This window comes from Gadus chalcogrammus, chromosome 11 (genome assembly GCF_026213295.1).
Source record: "Gadus chalcogrammus isolate NIFS_2021 chromosome 11, NIFS_Gcha_1.0, whole genome shotgun sequence".
Classification (NCBI taxonomy): domain Eukaryota; kingdom Metazoa; phylum Chordata; class Actinopteri; order Gadiformes; family Gadidae; genus Gadus; species Gadus chalcogrammus.
In genome coordinates this window covers 15,783,033-15,808,032 of record NC_079422.1, presented here as the reverse complement: position 1 = coordinate 15,808,032, position 25,000 = coordinate 15,783,033, and the positions used below count along the sequence as shown (strand labels likewise).

General features: G+C 45.7%; 4 protein-coding genes across 5 annotated transcripts in view; 2 read left to right on the top strand and 2 right to left on the bottom strand.

The window, feature by feature from the left end:
- tgfb2 (transforming growth factor, beta 2) overlaps positions 1–6,671 on the bottom strand; it is a 21,843-nt gene extending 15,172 nt beyond the window's left edge. The window contains exons 1-2 of one of the 2 annotated variants that reach the window (XM_056602787.1): positions 5,846–6,671; positions 5,300–5,685 (exon numbers count right to left, since the gene is read on the bottom strand). In XM_056602787.1, the coding sequence (XP_056458762.1) occupies positions 5,300–5,645 (346 nt within the window). In that variant the 5' untranslated portion in view covers positions 5,646–5,685; positions 5,846–6,671. The remainder of the gene's footprint in view (positions 1–5,299; positions 5,686–5,845) is intronic. The other variant, XM_056602788.1, reaches the window with a different exon arrangement.
- A 1,663-nt stretch (positions 6,672–8,334) lies between these two features.
- On the bottom strand, positions 8,335–11,300 carry rrp15 (ribosomal RNA processing 15 homolog). The gene is made up of 5 exons (XM_056602370.1): positions 11,194–11,300; positions 10,466–10,848; positions 10,234–10,331; positions 9,856–10,039; positions 8,335–8,818 (listed from the first exon to the last, which is right to left on the bottom strand). Exons 1-5 carry the CDS (start codon positions 11,243–11,245, stop codon positions 8,675–8,677), a joined length of 861 nt encoding a protein of 286 aa, XP_056458345.1. The 5' UTR covers positions 11,246–11,300; the 3' UTR covers positions 8,335–8,674.
- A 626-nt stretch (positions 11,301–11,926) lies between these two features.
- LOC130392313 (uncharacterized) lies at positions 11,927–14,109 on the top strand. The gene is made up of 2 exons (XM_056602810.1): positions 11,927–12,105; positions 12,608–14,109. The coding sequence occupies exons 1-2, from the start codon at positions 12,087–12,089 to the stop codon at positions 14,107–14,109; spliced, it is 1,521 nt and encodes a 506-aa protein (XP_056458785.1). The 5' UTR covers positions 11,927–12,086.
- A 636-nt stretch (positions 14,110–14,745) lies between these two features.
- LOC130392258 (alpha-N-acetylgalactosaminidase-like) lies at positions 14,746–20,017 on the top strand. The gene is made up of 9 exons (XM_056602731.1): positions 14,746–14,913; positions 15,134–15,290; positions 16,050–16,190; positions 16,544–16,755; positions 16,841–16,935; positions 17,058–17,219; positions 17,467–17,664; positions 18,012–18,152; positions 18,334–20,017. Exons 2-9 carry the CDS (start codon positions 15,136–15,138, stop codon positions 18,511–18,513), a joined length of 1,284 nt encoding a protein of 427 aa, XP_056458706.1. The 5' UTR covers positions 14,746–14,913; positions 15,134–15,135; the 3' UTR covers positions 18,514–20,017.
- Positions 20,018–25,000: the final 4,983 nt, after the last annotated feature.

Below are 25,000 nucleotides of genomic sequence, written 5' to 3'. Positions count from 1 at the left end.
TGACTTGTTGTGGCGTTGTGATTGGGAAGAACAGGGCACACCAGCGATTTTGTGCATCTACCGTGTTTCACGGTAGATGCACAAACATACATGTGTTGTTTACGTGTGTCATATGTTTAACAGAGCTCTTCCACAAACCAACACAAATGGGCTCAGTTTATTCACAATGAGCAGCCAACCAGCAAGAAAGCAGCGCTTGCCATAGCCTTAATCTCCAGTCTCTTAGGTGAAACTTTCCTTTGTACAAGATAACCTGTAGGAATGCCCCAGGAATACAAAGCAGATTTTCGGTGCCTGTGCTATTTGGCTGATTGATGCGAATCGAAGGGCGTAACGGACAGTTGAATGGACCAATGTCTGGCTGCTGTCATGAATCAGAGGGCAAGCGGATGGGAGGGAGCTCCAGCGGTAACAGCGACGCATAAGGTCGGGCTAGCTTGGACCAGCCCTAACCCTCCTTCACGCAGGGGCACAACGGGTACACATGAATGGGCCTTTCACCGTGTCAAGGTTGCCTTAATACAACATGCAAACCCCCAAGCACTTATAATGAGTGAGGCGGCCACACGTAACTCGGTGTTGACATTAAACTGAGGAGGCACGCAGTCAAACATATACACGACACGTACACACAAGCATACACGCACCGACTCACACACAACGTACGCATCAGCTACATGAGCTTCCTGGGGCTTTCCTCGACCATCCCTTCATGGCATTATCGAACGCTTCCTGTGGCGTCTTTAAATACCAAATTACAGGCCATTCTTCGACTTTTGTGTTTCGTGCCAAAGAAGAAGAGTCCCTGCTTGGCACGCGGCGACCGCAGGAATGCTACTGCAGATCGCCAGGCACGTCACTCACCCTCCCAAAACAGATACTGAGATATGGGACATGTAATGAGAGGAGATGAGTAGACAACAGCCTGCTGTTGCTGCTGCTCCTGCTGCCTGGGCAGCAGGGTGCCGTCAGTGGCTCTGAGGATGCTGAAGTATCACATGGCATCACAGTTGGAGTAAACCGGTGTTTCGCTGCTGTACTCTCAAAAAGATATGTGGCCCAGTTACCCTTAAAATAAATAATGACCAAAGGAATCGTAAATAAGATGTAATGTTATGAGGTGAGGAATTGTTGCGGTTAGCTCTGTTTTAATATAAATCAAATTAAAAGCACAACTCAACATGTGCTTCAAATTAACTTTAAACGGCTAAATAAATAGCAAGTGAATATCCTGCTTTTTCCTGTGTTCCCTCTCTATTACAGCTGAACCCTGTCTAATGGTCTCTAAAAGGCTAACCAAACAGGCTCATGCGTGAGTTTTCACAAGACGTTTACTGTGGTCCGAACCCAATGTCAGGGTCAATGCACTGATAACAAATCAAGGCTTTGCATCTGGGTGTATGTGTGTGTGTGTGTGTGTATTTGGGGGTCGGTGTCGTTGTGTGTATGCATGCAGATTTGTGTGGTTGTGTGTGTGAGTGTGAATAGGGAGAGTGGGGGGTGCATGTGTGTGTGTGTGTGTGTGTGTGTGTGTGTGTGTGTGTGTGTGTGTGTGTGTGTGTGTGTGTGTGTGTGTGTGTGTGTGTGTGTGTGTGTGTGTGTGTGTGTGTGTAGGTGTAGGTGTGGTTGTGTGTGGGATTTTGTGTGGTTTAGTGTATGTATTGGGGAGGGGGATGGCTGCATGTGTGTGTGTGTGTGTGTGTGTGTGTGTGTGTGTGTGTGTGTGTGTGTGTGTGTGTGTGTGTGTGTGTGTGTGTGTGTGTGTGTGTGTGTGTGTGTGTGTGTGTGTGTGTGTGTGTGTGCAAAGCAGTCCAAGCTCAAGCTCAGGATGCATAAATTAGATGCCATGCTCAATTAACAATGATTCAACAATTACAGGAAATAATGTAATTGTTTTGAATTGTTATCGGGGGGGAAACCTGCTTTCAATGAGACATGCTGACTGGGGCTCTGTGGAGCTCAATGTATGCAACACTTTTTCACATTCACATGTCGGGATAACAAGCGCCTTGCTATAGGTTACTCTGATACCACGCTTGAATTCAAACACAAAGTAAGAGACGACTTGGACTGTATACATAATAGAAGGTAATAAAAACATTATATTAACCACACTCACGCACACATACACACACACACCACAGGGTCACTGTGTTCATCCGCTACAAATAGGCCTGCCGACCAGGGAAAACTACACCTCAGCGGGGACTTACACTATAACTCGTTGGGGGTTGAGCCGACCTGGTACACTCTGTTTCTCTGCACTAATCATCCAAACAGGGGATCATTGTACAGGACGACCCCCCCCCCTTTTATAGCCGCGACATAGGTAGGTGTGCCATAGGTACACTGAGACACCACATAAGGACCCTAGTGAGAGAAAAGGTTTGAGAAGGAGGAGGGGGGAAGTTAGGAGAGGGAGATAGGGAGGAGGAGGAGGAGGAGGAGGAGGAGGAGGAGGAGGAGGAGGAGGAGGAGGGGGAGGAGGAGGAGGAGGAGGAGGAGGAGGAGGAGGAGGAGGAGGAGGGAGATAGGGAGGGAGAGAGGAGAAGGAGGAGGGGGGAAGGCAGGAGAGGGAGATAGAGAGGAGGAGGAGGGAGATAGGGAGGGAGAGAGGAGGAGGAGGAGGAGGAGGAGGAGGAGGAGGAGGAGGAGGAGGAGGGAGATAGGAGGGAGAGAGGAGGAGGAAGAGGGAGAGAGAAGGGAGGAGGAGGAGGAGGGAGATGGGGAGGGAGAGAGGAGAAGGAGGAGGAGGAAGAGGGAGAGAGGAGAAGGATGTGGAGGAAGAGGGAGAGAGGAGGAGGTTGATGGGGAGAGAGAGAGGAGAAGGAGGAGGAGGAGGGAGTTAGGGGGGAGAGAGGAGAAGGAAGAGGGAGAGAGGAGGGATAAGGGAGGAGGGAGATGTGGAGGGAGAGAGGAGAAGGAGGAGGATGAGGAGGAAGAGGGAGAGAGGAGGAGGTTGATGGGGAGAGAGAGGAGAAGGAGGAGGAGGAGGGAGTTAGGGGGGGAAGTGAGGAGGAGGCGGCGGGAGTTAGAGGAGGAGGAGGGGGAGAGGAGGGAAAAGGTAGGGATTAAGAGGCGGGACATAGGGAGTAAGAATCGAGGAGAAGGGAGGGAGGGGGGAGGAGAGGCAGAGGAAGGTGGGGAAGAGGTAGATGGAATAAGAAGGAGGAGGGAGGAAAAGGGAGAGAGGGGATTGAAGAGGATCAGGGAGGAGGGAGAGGGGGAGGAAGAGTAGATGTTGGAGGAGAAGGGAGAGAGAGGAAGATGAAGATGGGCTGCAGGAGGAGGAGGCGTTAGTTAGTGCAGTTGAATGAGTTACAGACAGAGGTAGAGAACCACAAGAAGTGGGAGAGGGGGAGAGGGGGAAAGATGATCTCTCGCTCTTCCACTCCCCGAGCTGCCACTCACTGCCTGGTGGCAGCAGGTCTTGGACTGGAATTTTCCATGGAGCAAGTGTCAGAGCAGCGAGGGGCAATACAGTACAGAGCGGCTGGTTCGCGAGCAGCCATGAACAATGCCTTCCAGCCTGCCTGATTTAAATGGTGCTCGGTGTGCTCCTGCCAACCAGAGCCTGTCTCTAGGTCATCCTGCTCCAGCCCCCCTCCCCCCCTTCTGCACACACACACACAGGCACACACATGCACACACACACGTATGCATGCACACGCACACACACACACACACACACACACACACACACACACACACATACACGCACACAGACACCCCTCGGCCCTTGCACACATTGTTGTGTGGGTGCTATTGCCGCTGTGCACCACAGTGCTGCCACAGAGGACTTCCTGGCGCCCCACCAAATAAGGTCGGTACCCATGCGTGTGTGTGTGTGTGTGTGTGTGTGTGTGTGTGTGTGTGTGTGTGTGTGTGTGCATGTGTTGGTGCGTGTAAGTGTGGGAGTGAGAGATTGTACATGTGCATTAACTGGCAAGGGTATACATTTTCGCACTGACTGGAGAAGGAAAATAGGCAAACTCATAGTGTCCCTCTCTCCCTCCTTCTCGCTCTCTCCTCTTCTCTCCGTGGCTCTCTCTGCCTCCCCTCACTCTGACTTCTCCCTTGTCATCATACTCCAGGAGATCTAAAGAGTAGCGCTGGCTTCAGACCTTAAGATTAATAGGAATAGATTCTGCCCTTTTCCCTCTCTGGTTGTTGACTCAGTCTTATTTATTCCCCATAAATACTTTTCTGAAGGCACCTGGCCGAGCGCCAGATCTGGTCATATTCAGGCTATTTATACGGCAGACGCGGCCAAGCATAACAGTTAATGCTAAATACACCTCTGGGCATGTGAAATATGTGCTAATTTATTTTTCCTCCATACCATATATACTCATAGTGGTAATCGAAAATGGGGGGGAAGTCTTGCCGGGTCAGCGATGGGGAAGTTGGATTTATTATCCAGATGATGCGTTTGCGGTCGGGCCTTTCTTCTTCTGCTCCTTTGATCTCCCCCCAAAAGAAGAGGGAGTTTTCACATGCCAGTCTCCTCGACACAGGAGGAGTCCATCCACTGACGGACAGACCTGGTCGGGTCTAGAGCCGTGAGACTAGAACTCGACACGGGGGAAGATCGTACTTCTAGAACCTGAGCAAAATGTGCTTTGGTTTAAAAGTGCTTTTAGGTTTTGTTTAGTGTCACCATCATCGCATCATCAGGTTCATCATTATGTTCACACATACAGGTGTTTACCACAAACTTAAACCTTATTTGGAAACGATTGTTACATTATTGATGTGCGCATGTTATTATGTTGTTATAAGTTTGGGGCAATGACATCCACACACACGCTCGGACCAGACGCACACGAATGCACCCACACACACACACACACACACACACACACACACACACACACACACACACACACACACACACACACACACACACACACACACACACACAGTGGGGGACAATTCGAACTAGGACCAGGATGTTTCAATGCAGTCTATGTGATCAACTGTTCCACAACAACTTAAAGCCATTAAGAAAGTTCAACTTTCTCCTTCAAGAAAAGGAGAAAAGATTGAATCAGGCGGACTGTTGTTTATGTATGACTGCTGAAGCACAGGCCAAACTGTTTGCTTTGTCATTTTCCGTAAACTGATCCCAGAAAGAATGGAATGCGTTTTCCCCCCCGAACAAAAAAATAAAAACACACATACACACATACAAAACAAAAGCACGTGATTGCCTTTCAACTTCTATGGACATTATTTGGGCTTGTACATCGGGCAGCTATTTTTGTGTGCAAAATCAACAACCACCAACCCCACTTACTCTCGGTCGGGTACAGGGACTGCATGTCGATCTTGTGCACCTCCTTGGCGTAGTACTCCTCCTCGCTCCGTTGGCGCTCGCAGGTCGCGGCGCGCTCGTTGGCTTTCTCCTGCAGCAGGTCCCTCGTGCTGTTGTAGATGGCCACGATGTCGCGGGAAACCTCCTCCGGCGCTGGGAAATCCTCCGGGGGGGTCGTGAGCTTGAGTTTGCTCAGGATCTGTCCCCGGATGGCTTCTATTCGCTTCTTCATGAATTGATCCATGTCCAGCGTGCTGCACGTGGATAACGTGAGCGCCACAGTGGCTAAATCCAGAGTGAGGAGAAGGCTGAGGAGAGAGAAGTTCATCTTCACGGACGGGGTTCTTCGGAAGCCCCCTTTTAAGAGTCTTTAACAAAAAAAGTATACTTCAATAGAAAATACGCACAAAAGGGGCGAATAGGCGTTATCAGCACGTTTCAAAAAGGTTTACATTCGCCACCGCGTAGTTTCCATAAAAACGAGTATTATTTCTTTCAGCTTTCAGTTATTTGGAAATGTTGGCCTACCTGAAAAATCCATACAGCAGTCTCGGAGCGAAAATCCGTTATTCGGTCTGCGCGTATCGCTGGAATCTAGTATTCCCAGTTTAGAGTAAACGGGTGCGCTGCGTGCGTAAAGGTGCAGACAGATCTTGAAATGTGCCCGCCAATGTCACAGTACTCTGAGAAAATACAACGTTCAATAATTTTCGTACGTACGGAATAAAGACAACTAGTATTTACAGCTGAGCAGTACAGACGTGTAGCCTGCGGGATCGCACACACCTTCACCGCATCAGAGTGCTGCCGACTTTTCCAACGGTGCCCTTTTTTGCACTCAATGCAAGCTGGGGTTTGACATCACCCTTGCAATCTTCAAGTGATGTACGAATCTGTCCATTGTGTTTTCCAAAGAAATATCAGAATCCTCTTCAAATAAATACATACACGTCAGCCCTGGCGTTTGAGGGGAATTCTCAATATATAAACTCGTGCGTAATTTGGCCAACTCTATATATTAAGGGGGGAAATGGTAAAAAGAGAAAAAAGATTTTAGGATTTAAAAACACGTAGCCTGTTTCACCGACCTAGAAGAAACAATCTGTGTTTACCTTTGATGCCGCAGCAGAACTTTTCACGAGTATTCCCTCACCCCATCTAGTTGTGGAAAAGTTGAGAAATGAGTTGCACTTCTTTGCGCGCATCAGCGGAGATTTATAGTGGACTTATTTCATCACGTGCTCCTCCTGTTCAAACTAAGCCTGTGGTCACTGCGTTCTATAACCAGAGACTCCTTCAAAACCGAGTGACGGTGCGACGTATAGTAAATATGAGTGCGCACTGTGCCCATGGGATAGTGCGACGGGTAATGATCCGTGGGCGCCCCGCTCTATGACGCAGGGTCCTAAAGCCGTCTCCCATTCTAGAACACCAAGGCAAGGATAAATACTGTGTGGGTTTATAATATAGTATATTGTTAAATGTTGTCTATCTGAAACAGGTTAGTCAGCTGCTGGTGCCTCAATGTTTTTTTTATCCATCCCTGGTTGCAAGAAAGATTTATAAACAAATACTTTTTTTTTGGTAAAATAATTAAAATCCTTAAAGACAAATCACACAATATAAACATTGCTGGCAGTTGGGGAGCCTATAATGTTCATATCAATGTGTAATGTGCTAGTGTTCATTGTTTAATATAAAAACATGCTTTTCAAACCCCCCATGGGATAGGTGCACTGTGGTGCTGAGATCACTGTCTACCTGTTCGTGAACATGGCTGGTAAAATGAACCAGAATGAACCGCCATCTGGTGTGTCAATATAAAATGCTAATGTTCCAGCAAACTTTCCAGGATGGTCATTCAAAAGTAGCAGGTGGGGAAAATCAAATTTAGCACTGTGAAATGCCTTTCAAACATTGATGCCCAATTTAATAGATGTGTTGGGCCGTGCACAATCGTTTTTGAAACGCCTTGTTTGATTTGTGGTTAATACGAAAATGGCAAGGCATACACAGATGATTTAGACCCTGCTGTTGGAGGAATGCGTTTCAGAACCTGAACGTTTAAATGGCAGGGAGATGGAGATCAACAGTTATCTGTGTCAAACATCATAAACTTTTTGTCCTAGACAGGGTGACAGAAACCATGAAAGGCAGTGCCGTTTCCTATCCATTCATGCATCCTTCAAGAGTGACTGCCTGGTAAGGTATACACTGCCATACATAGCAGAAATAAAAGCATACTTTCTATAAATAACTGTGTGCAAGGGCCTTTTTCCTCCACTATGCCCATACCATCCAGAATTAGCAATTCATCAACAGTGACAGGACTTGAGCGGCCAGCACCACATCGAGCCTGCTTGGTGTAAACCAGATGTTGTCACTAAATCAGAAACTGCAGACAGATGTGAAGCCTGCCGAGGTGCGTGTATGTGCGTTTAAGGCGTTCATTGGTGTCCAGAGATGATAAATCCTCTGTTATGTCAGTTCTGCACCCGCTCGGCCAAAAACACCTGCTCACCTCAAACCTCTGCGACAACACACCTGTAGATGTGATGTGCTCTGAAGAGCCATGCACCTGTGCAGGCAGCATGAGACTGGCAGAAGCACCTGGGTGGAGAGCTTGCGACGGACGCCATCTGTGCTGCTGAGGAAGTGATCTGCTTGGGGCTATATGATCCTTTCGGGTCACAGGTACACATTAGGGTGACCCAGGTAGAGCAGATATAAAGTGCAAAGTCAGGATTGGAAGGAGCGACAAAAGAGAGAAGGAAGCGGAGACCGGCGCTCCCATGACACTAGCAGCACAAGGTACCGCTGATTCAGAGAGGGACCGTTCCGTGGAAATCGTTTCACCCGGCAGTGTGGCGACAAGGCACAGACATGAAGCAGGGTGTCAGCAGCTCTCTGGTCATCAGCGGAATCTGATCTGCAGTCAGTCTCAGGAAGATGCAGAGAGCCTTTCTTAACAGTAACTAAAGTGACTAATGGATCGATTTCAAAACATATACACACAATCAAGTGAGACAGAGCACATAGGGAATACAGTTCAAGTCCAACTGGCTGTTTATTCAAACGTTATTAAAAAAAAAACTTATTTACAGGAATAAAATAGGACACGGATGTAGCACAGGTCATACAGCTCCAAGAATGAGACAGTTAAGTTATGTCGTCTGAACACGAGCTCCGGCTTCGAGTCAACAAAGCGAAAGCTTCATTTGACCCATGGGGGAAAACAGAAGAGTGTTAACCCGGTTCTCCACAACCTCAGGGACGAAGGACCTCAACGCCAATCCTCCACCCCCACCCCCATTCATCCAAGGCCCAGTGTCATTAGGAACGTGTTTGTAGAGGGCATCAGTCCGAATCGCTGTCCTCTGCGCCCTCCTCGGATTTCGGTTGTTCCTCCTCTCCGTCGCTCTGTTTATCCCAGTCTTTCATTTTAGCCCCCATCATGAAGTCGTCTCTGAGGACACTCCAGGACGGCTTCTCGGCAGCAGCCTGTAACCCCAAAGAGTTAATTCAACACATGAATAGAATACTGTGAATGACTGCATCCAACATTGATTCTCCTCAGGATAACCTCTGCTTTAGAGCCATGTGATGGGACATTACAGACGAAGTCCAACTCTGGACCGTTTCACTATCTTTAAAAAATAACTCAACAGTGCCACCACATGGATAGACAGCACAATTACACCAATACTGTGCAAAGTTTGGCCCCTCTGGTAATCATGGTTACGATTTGCTTAGCTTACTATGGTGTACCGCCGTCGTAAGCTAACAATTTTTAAAAGTATTCACCTACTGACCTTGAGCCACCACAACCAATACAAACTCAAAGTAATTTCATACTTCTTGTCATTGCCCTTTCCCTCCAATAGATGTTAAAGGTCCTATGGCATGCCACCAGGTGTGGTGTGATTAGCCGTTACAGGCCGTTTTGGAAATATGCCCCTTATGACATCACAGGTGGGCGTGTCCACCTAGATGTGTGCTGGATAGGTCAGTCTACCAGCCTACCCAGTGGACAGTTGGACAAGCCCACCTGTGATGTCATAAATGGCAGATTTCCAAAACGGCTTGTAGCGGCTAATCACACCACACCTGGTGGAATGCCATGGGACCTTTAAACAAAGTCAGTTAACTCTATTGTATACATTTCCTAGAACATCGGTCTTAAGTGACAGCCAGGCAGATATACATAAAAAAAGATACATGCAAGGTTTCACATCTATGCCTTGCTGCAGCTGAACAAAGAAGTATTAGAAATAAATGGATTAAACAACAGGAAGAATGGATCCTGCAGGCAGAAACAGGATCATCATTCCTTGGGCATATACTTTGAGTCTTAATTAGGGTAGACCTGGGTGTTGCATTCATCATTACATTGTACTACCCTTTCAACCGAAAAGTGAAAAAAACATGTCATGGTAACCACATGTCATTGATGAAATGCAATCTATTAGGCAATATTGTACAAATATAAGGTGTAAAGGTGCATATTAAACCAAAACATAAGTAAATATTAGACTCACCGTTTCTTTCTCAGCCTTCACCACTTTCACCGTGTCCTTCCCCCTCAGCACATCAATGAAGTCTTTCTTGGTGACCGAGGAGAGGAGCTTGGCCTTCTTCCTGTCAGATCCTCCGACCTCTTTCACCTTATCGTTCACAAGGTTCTGATGCTTCCGTACGGCGTTGAAGAGCTGCACTACACCTCTGGGGAAGAGAGTACAGAAAGACCTCTCATCAGAACATGTTTCATTGTTTCAGAAAAGCAATCACAGCACACCAATTGTAAAAACTGTGTGATTGCGTTCAAACTCAAGCAGAGACCACTGCTAAAGGAGAACCAAATTTGTCACAGAATGACAATTGTTCGTAGTTCGAAATATAAAAAGGCAGGTACCCACCTGGTAGCTGTTCTCTGAAAGGTCCTTTCAGCCTCCCGATCTGTTGCGATGTCAGGTTTTACCCTGAACATCATCTCCCACGTACGCTTCTTGTCCGTCTGTGGTAGGGAACCCAATTACAATCGTCAGTCTAAAAGCCAGAGGTCACTTGAAAGTCCTGAACTACCGAGTATTTGTTTATTTAAATCAAAACATGCCACTTTCATTCTTCTCGAGGCACACACGCGGCTACCTTTTCTCTGATCTCCAGCTTTTCTTGTTTCTCCTTCACCTTCATCTTGTCCAACTCCTTGCTCTTCACCAGTATCGTTGGTTTGCTCGCTGGGGTTTTCTTCTGCAGAATCTTGGCCATTGCATCTGCCCACCCAGCGTTAGGGTTAGTGGGTTCTCCGTCAACCTCCTCAATTCCTTTATCTTCATCGTCTGCCTCATCTCCGTCACTAACTTTAATGTCCTCTTTATCATCAGCATCATCATCAGCTTCTTCCTCCTCATCATCATCATCATCGTCATCATCATCCATGTCATTCATGTCATTTTCTCCGTCGACGCTTCCCTCATCAGCATCTCCATCAGATTCACTCTGGTCGCTGCTTTCATGGTCTTCCTCCTCCCCTGAGAGATTAGACACGTGTTAGTAGTAGTACTGCAGTACATATGGCTAGTACAACCACCCCCGTCCCTTCCAACATATTGGTTTACATCAAACAAATAAGTGAAAGAATCCGTGTAGATGACACACTACGTCTAGGGCAACATCAACGCGATGTCGTTATCTTGTGTTATTGTCATGTTAACTTACCGTAGGCGTTCTCGTCAACTCAAGTTAGAATACCAAGAACAGTCGCTGTGTTTATAATAACAACAATAACACTAACATAATGATAGCGGGTGGTTCCTCTGCCTGAGTTCCATCAGATTATCTAATTTTTTAATACCAAATTAAAGTATGTTACTTACCAGATAACTCCACCGGGGTCTTCACGTGTGCTTTACTCGTAGCAGCCATCATTGTTCCGGAAATACGTCAGAGTGCAACAGGAAAAAGGTTCGACGAAGCAACCGCACGCATTCGGACGCAATCTAAGTAGTTCCGAATAGTTTCCTGGCCGAGGCCTTTGAAATTCAAATATAATTTTAGTATTGGGACATTGAGCAATATATAAGTATAGCCATATTTAGCAATATATTAGATTACAATTTTAATGGTGATTGTTATGAGTAAGGTTGAATACACAGAAGTCAACAAATATTACAAAACTATATTAAGATATGGTTTAAAATAAATGCAACATAACTTAATGAAGAAGCAGAATCAGAAAATATGCCATTTCTTTGTAGTTAATGTTCAGGTACTATTGTCAAAAATAAATGTAAATTAAATATTTAATATTATTATTTAATTTCATCATTCTGACTTACTAAGTAAAATTAAGTGAAACGTTTTAAGCGAATAAGGCCCATATTGGCAATTTATATAAAATTGCAAATTATCTGGGAATAGTACAACCGTGGAAATTTAAAATGATTCTGACTAAAATATCTGGTTAATCGTGTAATCCAACTTCAAGAAACGTGATACTAACATGATGTCTGATAAGCATAGTGATCAATGAGATTATTCAATCAGCATCAGTATCAGTCCGCTGTCAAGGAGGACAAAGGAAGGGAAACAGGTTGTGGGTGTGTCCCAAAAATGCCTTATGCCTACAAGGCTGGCCAACTGTCATTCTACAGTTCCCTGACACACAAGCAAGGGTTGACGCCTGATAAAACGCTGGGAACGCAGTGCTTCTTCTCACTCCAGAGGAAATCAGGGGCTCTCTTCTCTCAGTTATTGTCCAAGGAATAAAATGGCTCGTTCAAAACTGCGTAAGTAATTTCCAGTTCCTCTTACCTTCTCAAATGCATTGCTCAGGGAACAGGCATAAGGTGTGAGGCAAAAAAAAAAATAGATATTGGCTTAACTTGAAAACAGTCAACCTTGTTCTTGCAATGACCTAAACATACAAATGTTTAGATATGTTCTCATTGTTATAATTAATTAGCAGTATATTTTCTAAAGTGGTCACAATCCCCTACCTCTTCTCCAGATTAGTAACTCAATGCAATAATGTATTCCAATAAAGCATTAAAGCCATGCGGCGAGAGTATGGCAATAGTTCACATGACAGCATTCAACTCTTATGCTGGTATATCCAGAACAACCTGTTCTTTGAGTTGCAAACCGCATGCCCTTCACGCACGGACGCCTCACATGGCTGTGTCACCCACCTGTGTCACCCTAGTAGTTCATTCGTACACCTTTATATGTCCTGTTCAAGCACTCTGCCACCCCCTCTGATATCGACCAATGTTTCCCGCTACCTTTCAGGAGCGAGGGAACCCTGGGTGCAGGCGGCCCTGGGCTTCGCGCTGGGGGCCGTGGCGGGCTGCGCGCTGGGAGCCACGGAGGATCCGGTGGACCGGACCATCGCGGTGATGACCTCGGAGGACTTCTTGAAGCCCGTGATGGACGAGGCTAGGACTGTGGGGCCCCTTGGCCTCGGCACCCTCTTGGGAGCCACGGCGTTGACCGCCTCCATGAGCTCCGTGGTGGCCGGCGTGATCCTCGCCGCCGCCACAGCCTCCGTGGTCCTGTCCAAGGGAAGCTGCTCCGTGACGAACGCCGAGTCCGTCGGCCTGTGGGTGTGGTCCGGAGTGGTTGGGGCGGCGGGGGCCACGCTCAGCGGGGCCACGCTCGGCATGGCCATCGAGTACATCGTGACGAACGTGGGCATGGTGGGACTCCTGATCGCCCTGAGCGTGTTCACGGTGCTGAAGCCGCCTCTGCACTTCCTGTTCAATGTGATCTGGCAGCAGCGGGAGGTGTGCTGCGGTCTGGGGACGGCGGCGTTAGCCCGGGAGAGGGACGAACGAGAGAGGGAGCTCAAAGAAGCGGAGCAGAGGGAGAGGGTGACGGTGAAGGTGGAGCAGAGGACCCAGGCGTTGGAGAAAGGCGTGAGGGCCAGGGAGAGGGAGCGCATGGCCAGTAAGGAGGAGGAGCTCCTGCAGAGTGAAAAGATGGAGAGAGAGAGGATAGAGAGAGAGGAGACAGAGATGGAACACAGAACCATCCAAGACTGGATCGACAGCGTCGTGGTTAAATACGTGGACTTCATCGCGTTCTCCGGATTACCCATGACCCTCATCGCCATCGTTACATCAGTGTTTGGCATGAACGGCTACGGCGCTCACCAGTCTGTCCTCATAGTGCTTTTATGTTTGGTGGTCGTCCTCTCCTACTCAATGATGAGGGTGTCCAGATTTAAGTTATGGATGCTGGCGGGATGCATGGGAATGCTCGCCACCTTCGTCGTGGCTATGCTCACTTTACATGCAGAACAAGAGGTCCTCCTTGCCAACAGCAGGTTGCGAGCGGTGGGTAAGAACCTCTCCAGGGAAAGCCTCACCCCTACTATGAACCTAAAGGCCTCCCTCGAGGCCCTGAACACAGGCTTCTTCGTGGCCAAGCTGTGCCAGTTAGCATTAGGCGCGGCGGTCGGTGGGCCGTTGCTGCGGTGGGGGGCCGGAGAGGCCAAAATCATCGTAGGGGCAGCGGGATTGGCGGGAACTCTTATTGCTGTGGTGGAGGTCATAACCCCTGTGTTGGGGCAAGGGGGGAGGGCCGGAGCTCTGCTGGGGTCCGTGGGGGCAGCGGGAGTGTCCGTAGGGGCCGCGACAGCCATGGCCGGGGCCTGGTCATCCTGGGCGGGGACGTCAGGAACCATATTTGGACTGGTGTTGGGAGCACTTATTATTGGGAAATGGCACATTGTAAACATTGGACTGCAGCTGCCTGTAGCCTACGTCTTTGCCATGACTAATCCATACTAAAGAGGACGCAGGTTTCGATGAACCCGTGAAGGAGTTCTATGAATTCCTTATTCAAATGCACTGTTATGTTTCGTGTAGCCACACGACCTAAAAACAAATTCCTACCACTGAGCCACAAAAACAATAAAGTCAGGTAAACCATGCATTTCTTTTGGCGATTCCATTTCAAGAGTTTTGATCAAATAATGTAACACTAACATTTACAATAATAAAACAAAAATGTCTAATGTTTAAATAAATAAACATGCGAATACCTGTAACCAGTCATTATTTATAACGTGTATGCAACGCCTCAAAATGAATGTGTGCCATTAGTGAAAGAAAGGTGAACCTTTCAGCAGGAGATGTTTAGGATTTTTACAGGACAGGTCCAGTTCGAACTGGACCCCTCAGCTGAAGGTATCGGCCGGTTGAACCAGTCAAACTAAATAATTAACCCCTGCAAAGCATACCATACCAGAAAAGATAAGATGCAGCCCAAATTAATACCTTATATATATTTAATGTATACATTGTATATTTTTCATATATGATGTACTATTTCAACATTATTTTAACAATGTACAATAGTGCATTGTTACTACTCATTATACACTGTTCACCACAAGAGGCATCTGTACCCTAAATATTTCCCTGCTTTGGTATCACGTGACACAACAGACTCACATGATCATTGATCATACCTTGTCGAACAAGGAAGAGATTTACCATTCTGCCTGGGGGAAAAATGTTAGAAATGCTAATCGTATCTTAGCGAGACATCCAGATAACCAACAGCTAGTGAATCTGTCTCCATGTAAACAGGTAGGACAAGCTTGTTGTATACAGCCGCAATACTTTACATATTTTTAAAGCATTACAGCAGTGAAATCAGCTGTTACCGATGCATAGATCGAAACTGTATCACAGAGTAATCAAAGTTAAAAGAATTATTGCAAATGTTGTATACTTTCTGAAGGCTACATTCCTCTATGTGCGTGTATGCGTGTGCATTTAACTTGATTAACCTGATCTTTCCCTTCAGGAATGGGGTATTTCCAAGTATTCCTGCTGCTGGCCCTGATCCATGGGAACACAGGTTTAGACAATGGATTGCTGAGGACGCCCCCTATGGGGTGGATGGCATGGGAGCGCTTTCGCTGTGATATCGATTGTCGTAAGGACCCCACGAACTGCATCAGGTATCAATCATATCAACATGCTCACACGTAAAGACTTTATGGATATTTTGTTAATTAAAATGATAAGCCTTTTTTTAATTTATAATGATTAAATAGATTTGAATGATTCACAATTGATAAGGTAATCAAATAAGGATTTGCCCTTTGGATCAAACTAATGGCCCTCAATATAATAAGACAACAACGAGACTTGCAGTCCTCTTTCCTGTCATACAGAAAGAAGAAACACTTATCTAAGCACAGATCATAGATTAAGGTAGATTTAGCTGCACCTATAACATACCATTCAGAATGTCAGTTTAGAATTTGATCAATAACAGAAACTCAAGATTAAAAGGTCTAATGTTATGCAAAGAAAGTTGTATCGTGGTTACCTATGTTTCAATAACACCTCTTGCCCACTGCACCGTCCGTCAACAGATGACGGAAGGCGTGGCTGACGGATGGCGGAGTAGTCTTTGCAGAGGCATCCGTCAGCCAAGCCCGAGCATACGCGATCTGATTGGATGACGGATCCGTCACTGCCTGAATAGCTGAACATTTTTCAACTTCTTGACGGAACGTTCAACGGAACGGAAGGATCCACAATGCATTGCGTCTCCGCCCCATTCAAAGTCAATGGGATCCGTCAACCGACGGATGCAGTGGGCAAGAGGTGTAATACTGATGCAATAATTGTATCTTATTACATTTTCTAAATGGTTAAAAGTAGTTCTGAAGGCTACCAATATAAAGTCGGTCCGTCTATCCCTTCCAAAGTGAGAAACTGTTCCGAGACATGGCTGACCGACTATCTGAGGATGGATGGAGGGAGCTGGGGTACGAGTATGTCATGATAGACGACTGCTGGATGTCCATGCAGAGAGGCAGCGATGGGAGGCTGCAGCCTGATCCTGACAGGTTATACTGGTTATTTGATTCATCCTACCAAGTTCCCGCCCAGTACAGTACAGTCCCCACCCTGCTCCGTCACCACCCAGTACAGTTCCTAACCAGTAAAGTCTCCACCCAGTACAAGTGCCACTTAGTCACGGTGATATTCAATGCCACAATTACCAATAAGGCATTTTGCAAATGGCTTTCTTGTCCTTTGGCAACAATATAGGGAACATTTGATTTACATTTCCTTTAAACTATCAATTTCAATGTGGAGAATTTTTTTCAATCAAAAGTTACTACCGGGAAAAAGTTATGAAGTGCAGGTTTAGCTCTAAATTTGTATTAGATATTTACATTTTCCCTTTTACAATCAGATTCCCAGGGGGCATTGCAAACCTTGCAAGGTACATTCACGATCGTGGCCTGAAGCTTGGCATCTACGCAGACATGGGCAGCGCCACATGTATGGGCTTCCCTGGCACGACCCTGGACAAAGTGGAGCTAGACGCCCAGACCTTTGCCAGCTGGGGCGTGGACTACTTGAAGTTTGATGGTTGTCACTCAAACGCCATTGAGCAGTCGATAGGTACTATTGAAGCAGGTTTTCACTACCAAATTGCATAAAAGTGGAATAGAGATTTTACAAAAACAATATCAATATTCCCATATAGGTTACCCTTTAATGTCCAAGGCATTGAATTGGACAGGCAGACCTATAGCCTATTCCTGCAGCTTACCGGCCTATTTAGGTGGACTCCCCCCAAATGTGAGTTAATCATAAATATCGTTAAATATAAAAACCAAGCAAAGGCTTAATAATAGAATGTGCTAAGAACATCTATGTATATACAAGACTATTTAACAATTGTGTACCTGTTTTCAAAAAAGGTGAACTACTCTTATCTAGGGAACATTTGCAACTTGTGGAGAAACTATGACGACATTGAGGACTCGTGGGCCAGCGTGCAGAGCATCCTTGACTGGTTTTCAACCAACCAGGACGACCTCCAGCCCGCCGCTGGCCCTGGACACTGGAACGATCCTGACATGGTAGGTGGTTCGGTTGCATTTTACACGTCATGTTTCAGTCTTGCTGAGCTTTAGGCCTGTGAACTATGTGCTGATAATCAAATCCACCAGCACTGTCGTTTGTATTGCAATATTATTCAGAAAAGCAAACTATGTTCTGAATCCTCTCTTCTTTTCCGGTATTCTCCAAAATAAACAATCTTCTATTTAAAAAAAATGCCTTCTCTTGCTGCTCTAGCCTCGGTTGACCCTGGATGTTTCTCCATAGCTCATCATTGGAAACTTTGGTCTCAGTCTGGATCAGGCCCAAGCACAGATGGCCCTGTGGGCCATCATGGCTGCCCCGCTCGTCATGTCCAATGACCTTCGGACCCTGAGCGCCGATGCTCGGGCCATCCTGCAGAACAGAGTGGCCATCGGCATCAACCAGGACCCCCGAGGGATCCAGGGGAGACGGCTGCTACAGGTGACTGGCTCCATCACACACAAGTCTCACACTTCATTCTGAATCCATGGGTTAGCCTTGATGCATTCCTGTCATGGATATGAACATCCCGGACCAGCAATCAGGAGCACTGGGAGGACTCCCGTTGCTGCTAAATGTCTGGCAGGCCGCAGATAACCTTAGAAGCAGGCGGGGACAGTGATTCTAGTAGCTGCGGTTGGATAATGCCGTAGTATATCAGTTATATAACTCTAGATAGTACATCGGATAATCAACTGTTGGACAAAGGCAGAGGAAACGGTGTCTCTTCCTGATCACCTGTCATCGTATTGTGTCTCATCATGATGTCTCCGTTCCTGGTGGCATAGGAGTTGGGTCATATCGAGGTCTATTGGAGGCCGTTGTCCCACTCGGCCAATGCCTTGGTGTTCCTGAGCCTTCGCCAGGACATGCCATATCTGTACCGAAATTCCCTGGCCAATCTCAACTTCCCAGCCGGCAGCTTCGAGGTCTGCTCATATCTTATCCTTCTAATCTTATTGCTTTATTTTTGCTACATTTTCTTTATTCCTCTATTATTATTTTATTTATAATTTTGAACTTTCTTTCTGTTGGATTTCCTCTCATCTTTCTTTCTTTCTATGGAGGGTTACCTCACTAATGAGCATCTTTGTCTCTTCCTCTGTCCAGGCGTACGATGTGTTCTCTGGGAAGACCCTGAGCGGACTGACTGACCATACCATTTTCACGGTGTCCATCAACCCCTCCGGTGTTGTCATGTGGTACGTCTACCCTGTCAAACAGTCCCCCCGGCCCCCCAAGGACACAGGGAGGTATCCATACTTGCGCAAAAAATACAGGATGTCCTAATTTTACGAGATAATAAAACCGTCCTTGGTGAACTGAAGCAGCAGGGTGTTTTTCGATACGTCTGATTTATGTCATGTTTTTTTTTTTTTTTTTTTTTTTTTTTTTTACCGTAAATCATTTAGGTAATTTTTGTGCTTTTTCACTTTTTTTCTTTCACTTTTGTGCCTGGGGAAAAAATGGGAAATACATCTTGAATCACGGCAATACCAATTCAGCAGTGCAGTTGGAGAAGCTAACCTACCACTGAGGGGCAGTGTGGACTTAAAGATTACCCACAAAAAGTACTCTGCCTGTTCCTATTAGTCCCCACAGACACACAAATAGCCATAATCCGATTAACCACCTACACCTTTCAGTGAGACGAAATGCAAGGTCATGGCATAGATTAGGCTAGCCTGTGTATGCATGCGTGTATGTGTGTGTGTCTTGGTGCAATATAAGGATAAGCTTTCTAAGATGGAGCCTTAGCAGTGGATTCTCATGGATTATGGATGGGTTGCTGCATGGTAAATTGGTATTAGTGTAAGTTTAACCTTTTTTCATGTAAGGCATTGGCAACCTTGTGTTTTTCAGCTGAAACAAAGCAGTTTGTTCTTAACATAGTTTAAATAAAATAAGAAACTGTGACTTGGTTTCAATTAGTTATTTTTTAACATTTTGAAGCTCCAAGATGTCACACCAAGACTTGATTGAATGAATATATATGAATGAATGAATGCTCCATGTGAATTAATGCTCCATAAAACGAATGCTCCAAATGAATAAATACTAATTGTATCTTGTTTTTGCGTTGTTTCCAAAACAAATTTGGTACAGTCACATGGCGTTAAAGTTTAAATACTTAAAAAAATTAGTTTTATCTATCAAAAAATAAAATCAACCATCAACATCATCCCTCAGACCAGCGCAGTTGGAGGCCTACAGTATTACATGCACAATATTTTACCCACATTGCGTCACTCTGGGGGCATCGCTCTGCCAATGGTCCAGTGAGTTGAAGCCAGGGAAGCCCGGCCTAGGTCCACCCACGTCTTTCCCACGGACCCTCTGGTCAGCCGGGGGGTCGCCTGGGGTCAGCGCCCCTCTGCCAGCTGCCATCACTCACGGATGGATCCACCAGGAAGACACCGAACATGCTGAGAGCTCCCCCCACACACACGCACGCACACGCACACGCAAATGCTCTTCAAAAACATGTGAGGGATTTGCACTCAACCCAAAAAAGAAAATGTTTACAGTTTTGGGGCCAGCTCCAGATCCTGCATATATGTGGGAATGTTTCATTTTTCAATACAAAATGTAGACAAAACTATGCCTGTGGCATTGACTAATAATTTGATTAACTTTATTTAAAGACATATTTCAAGGGACATGGCATTGCTTCTTCTCCCATTTCAGAAGTATCCAATTACTCATGATTTCCTCTCGAATTGTATAATTGCATTTATCCATCATCATGTTACTAAGCTACATAAAATGGCTAAATAGACAACCATGTGTTCTGTATTAATTTATTCTGCACAATTATTCTGTCGGTCGAGTCCGCCTTTGCACAGAATTGTGCACAGAATCTCCTCTTGTGCTTGACCTAAAGCCAGCACGTAATGCAGCTCTTTAAAATACACCACCCCTTCCACACATCCCGAACCTCTTCCCAAATACTACTTGCTTTCTTCCTTGAGCGTACCAGCTGAGATGTTTTACAGGCCGTTGTATACGGCGGCATGGATCAGACCAGAGGCCCTCCACACCGGCCCTCCATACATCACCGCGTGCGTCCCGTTGAACTTGGCAGGAAGTGACAACAACGGTGGGTCATGCAGCAGATGCCTCCCAGCAGGTGACTGGCTCTCTCTGCGGGGCCTGCAGCACCGCATAACATGCAGCGTTTTTCCCTGCAGCGCTTCAGGGCAGCTCTTTTATGGCTCTGTAAAAGAGGAAGCCGTGAAGTTCCCAGGTCTCGTGTTCTATGGGCAGACCGAAATTCACACAGAGAAACAACTCACACAGAGGACCACTCACACAGGTACGGATTGACGAGCGGCCCCTCGGCAGCGCAGTGAAAGGAAGGGAAAGCGAGGAAGGAGAGGAGATGGGGAGAAAGGGCAAGGCTGAGGGTGGCCCATGACATCATGTGTTGTGTATTGATTCAGGAGCCTCATGTTGATGCATGCTGGGATGAGTCCGTTGACCTCATTTACATATTAAAAAGATCAAAGAAGCTCAAATGAAAGCGTGTTAGAACCGGTTCAGCGAGGATATAGATGCGGCAGGATAAAATGAGAATCGGAGTCAGAAGAGCCGCACCGGGGAATATTTCAACGTTGACATCTTGGAACTGTTTGGATAATTATGGGAATATAGAGCATCTGTTTTCCTGGGGTCGGCCCAGAGAATTGGTGTGGAAGTGCTTTGTTGTAGAAATGGCACGGTCCCCCTTGTTGCACCGACCGATCAGATGAAGGGGTCGTTTGTCGTTGGGCAAAAAAATACTTTGATTTGGCGTACAGAACGGCACCCGATGACCCACAGAACTAAACCTTGACCGCGCGGTTTCCCTGTTGTATGCAAAGATGAAGGCACCGCACATCTGCGGCATCATCCTCATATGTTTGATTCAGCACAGCAATTACCGTTGGTGAGGTCTGGGAGTGGACCTGACAGACAAATCCCATCCCGCCCACCGATCAACCGTACATGATGGGGAGTCACATGCAAAATAGTAGTATTTAGTATTTATGTGTCAATAGTTGTAGGGGTTTGAGAATAGGCCTGAACGCCGGAGAGAGACGAAGAGATGGAACAAGAGGAAACACAGAGAACCGTTAAGAGAGGACGAGACAAGGTGGAGCAAACGCTGTTGAGAAACCCATCCTGCAGTGTCTCCACTTCAACACCCCTTGTGACATTTCCTGATTGCTCTTGTTCCAACCCTCTCCGTGTGTATGTTTCACGTTTAAAAACCGCGCAGCCACAGTATTATTTTAGACTTTATGGAAGAACATTCTGTGTTCTGGAGGTTTTCTTCTCATTCTTGGCCGCGGTGCTCCATGTTGACCAAGGGTCCCCGAAGGAAACTCATCTGTTCTAATAAAATAGGATGAGAATGTTCTGCAAATAAGACTTGCTTGTTTTGAAGACTTCTGCTGTTTTATTGGAATTCCTGTTGGCTGTTCCGTTAACACACAGTTCTGCAGGAGTGTTCGGCGATAGAGTATTATATGTGACTGTGGATGGTGGAGACGTACATCCCCTATACCTTTTTAAAGTATTGACACAAATGAAACTGAGGTTTAATTTGTGTTAATTCAAACAGTTTCAAACAGAACACGCATGCTTTACAAGTGTGGAGATCCTTCCATTTAGTTCCAGGGATCTCAAACTTGATAACGAAAACATCACCCCTCAAGTACCGTGTTCGCAATGAAGCATGGTGCACCCTCTAATTAAAGATGTTTTGTCAGGGTAAGTGATGACCTTACCACACCCTCCCTACACAGTGCCATGCTGAAGATAATCTGTGAGGCACGATCAGAGATGGAAGTCCCTGCCACCTATGTACGTTGGCCGTTGTTGTTGTTGTGTGAAGGCAGTGTGTGTCTGTGCACGGTGGACACTCTCACAGCGTTCGGTCCTCCAGTTCCCTTGCTATATGTTGATCCAAAACTTCCCGCAGGAGCTTAACCACAGTCTCCCCCATGGACGGGCTAATCCGGCCCCTTGTTCTGACTTACTGCCCCGAATGCACGGCCTCCTCCACCCTATGACCCCTCAGGAATTCCCCAGACTTACCATCTCATGGTCGGGGCCCATGGGACGAGGCATAGGTCAAATCCACTGATGAGAGAAAGTTAGCGTGTACAAGTACAGATGAAAGGAAGGCATGCTTGACTCCTCAGGGACCCTATGCTGTGTCAGGGACGTACAGCTCCAGGTACAGGCCCCAGCGGCTTCGTCCTACGCAGGGTTGTAGAAACAAAGCAGGGTGGGCTTCCCCGGGGGGAGACAGAATTAGCCAGTCTGAAAAGGGTGTGAGTGTGGTAACTGAAGACGATAGGGAAAGCATCAGGGCAGATGTAGGGCCTGACCGGGGCATCCATGCGATGTAGTTCGCAGGACCACTTTTGCACAACAATGATCACAGAATACGTTATTGTTAGCCTCATTGCATAATTGCCATATATGTCATATTTTGGCCAAACTGTGATCTACTCTTGAATGCTGCTGATTAAATGTGCTCCATTGGCTATATCCTAAGCCAATCAGAGTGCTTTTTACATTCCATAATCAATAATTATCATAGGACATATTTTGGGGGCAAAATACAAGATGAACCTTAAAATATGACTTGGACAATTATGCTATGAGGCGTATGAACGTTATGTTCATTCAGGCGAGAGGTTCTCATTTCGTGTTTATTTTCTCACGGCCTGTTTATTTGTTTCTCATAAGTGTTCTGTGGCAGATGCTGGCCAAAACTGTACCTGTTGTACTAATAAGGCCTTGGTAGCATTTTGGTGGCACATTGTCTCAGAAGAGAACAAAGTAGGGCTGGTTATAATGGAAACGTACAGTGGGGTTACCCAAGGTTTCAACCTCATGTGTGGCCCTTCTGTTCATTGATGACGCAAACTAATAATTGGGACTTGACTGTGGGCACGTACAACCAATTCATTATCTCAAATGATTATATAATGCCAGCAATTAGAGTTGGACAATGGAGTCAATGGAGACAATGGAGTCACACACTTAGCTGACCATGGCCGACATAGACGACACATCAAACAGAGAAAGTGAACTGAAAAATATCTTATTCTATTACTGTTTACTAGAATTTAGAATTACTGTTATTTTGGGACAATTTTACTCAAGAAGGAGTGAGTGGTATAAAAAGGTAAAAACTAAATCAAAAAGTAAAAAGTAGGTTGTGAGAAAAAAGTTACTTTGTTACTTTTATCAAAGAACATGAACTCCAAACCAACACTAAATAAGGAACCTGTGTGAGTTTCTTGATAAAATAAATAAATGTTCGGGAGAGACTCGAGTGAATGATAACCGACCAACCAATCGTAAGCATCAGGTTGAATCAGTGTGACAACAGGTGGTTTTCTTTGATTGGCCTTTGGATGTTGTGGCTGGGAGTAAAAAAAATAATTTTCCCTAATGATTTTGTTTCACACATTTAAGCGAGCGCCAATGTGGACTGTAAACGGTTTTCCATCGACAGAATGATTATAGCAAATTAAAATTGTGTCACAATGCCCCGTGTTGAAGCGCATTTTTCTGACCCGCTAGATGATTTTCCATCAACAATGCGCATGCGCGACATTCTATATCGCTTCAGCCGTTTTCCATTACTTTTATGTCGCTAGAACTTTCCCAAAACCACCTCTGCAGAGCGAATTAACTTAGTGCGACAAAATCGGCGTTAGAGCGATATAACCCTTTTTCCATCACATATGTCGCACTAACTTTTGATGCGCATCATTTTAAAGCACATTATCTTTTTGATGGAAAAAGGACTTGTGTAAGTACGGCATAGTTAAATTAGGCAAAGTAGAGTAAACAGGGATTCACTTATACTTACGAAATATAAATATAGTACAAAATATAAAGCGGGTTATCTCGAGAGCCGTTTGTACTACGGTGCAATATGGTAGCTTCTGTTGAAGACGACCCGCTCCCTATGTAGATATAGAGGGCTCATTCAAAGCTTAAAGAGCACTAAAATCCTTATTAAAAATGAAAACATGCTTATGAATATTAAACCAATTTCTGCCAAGTCGATTTTGATAGATGCTGCTAAATTCTGGACCATTAAAATAAAATGTGTGATTTTTAATACCTGGACCCTATTTTCCAATCATTTTGGGCATAAGAGACTTGTGCGAAAAACAAGTTTAGAGAAAATAAATAAAAATAAATAAAAAATAAAAATAAAAAGTCAAATAAGAGCAATTACACCAAAAAGATACTCAATTGGAATTACTTGAGTAAAGCAATTACTTTACAACCCTGAGACATGTAAACAAGTAATACCAAATGTTAAAACAACCAAAAATCATATAAATTAATTGCAGGGCATTTATTTAAATTTCCCCTATTCACTTTTTATTATGTGAGTCGTTTTCCTGTAGTGACCGTGACAAGTGGTGACAGCCTGAGGTGGACCCTAACTACTTCCACCTTGTCCTTTATCTGCAGACAAGCCTCTCTGGACCCGCGCCCAGACAACTACATGGCCGGCTGACCGTTGGAGCTGCTTAAACCCTGGAGGGGTGGCGAGGGGCCAACGAGTCAGCTGCTTCCAGGCACGAGAGAGAGAGAGAGAGAGAGAGCGAGAGAGAGAGAGAGCGAGAGAGAGAGAGAGAGAGAGTCAAAGTCAGGGCCACCAGTTGTTTATTCATTTGTACCTTATTTTACATTTTATGCTTTGGCAATGGAAAGTTAAGTTTTCCATGTCAATAAAGCCCTTTGAATCTTGAAT

Excerpts from the sequence above, each read along its gene's own strand:
- rrp15 (XM_056602370.1), bottom strand. The coding sequence starts at position 11,245 with ATGATGGCTGCTACGAGTAAAGCACACGTGAAGACCCCGGTGGAGTTA. Across the intron at positions 10,332-10,465 it reads AGCTGGAGATCAGAGAAAAG|ACGGACAAGAAGCGTACGTG; the intron begins GTAGCCGCGTGT and ends TCCCTACCACAG. Across the intron at positions 8,819-9,855 it reads TGAAGGCTGAGAAAGAAACG|GCTGCTGCCGAGAAGCCGTC; the intron begins GTGAGTCTAATA and ends TTGGGGTTACAG.
- LOC130392258 (XM_056602731.1), top strand. The coding sequence starts at position 15,136 with ATGGGGTATTTCCAAGTATTCCTGCTGCTGGCCCTGATCCATGGGAAC. Across the intron at positions 16,191-16,543 it reads CTGCAGCCTGATCCTGACAG|ATTCCCAGGGGGCATTGCAA; the intron begins GTTATACTGGTT and ends TTTTACAATCAG. Across the intron at positions 16,936-17,057 it reads TAGGTGGACTCCCCCCAAAT|GTGAACTACTCTTATCTAGG; the intron begins GTGAGTTAATCA and ends TTTTCAAAAAAG.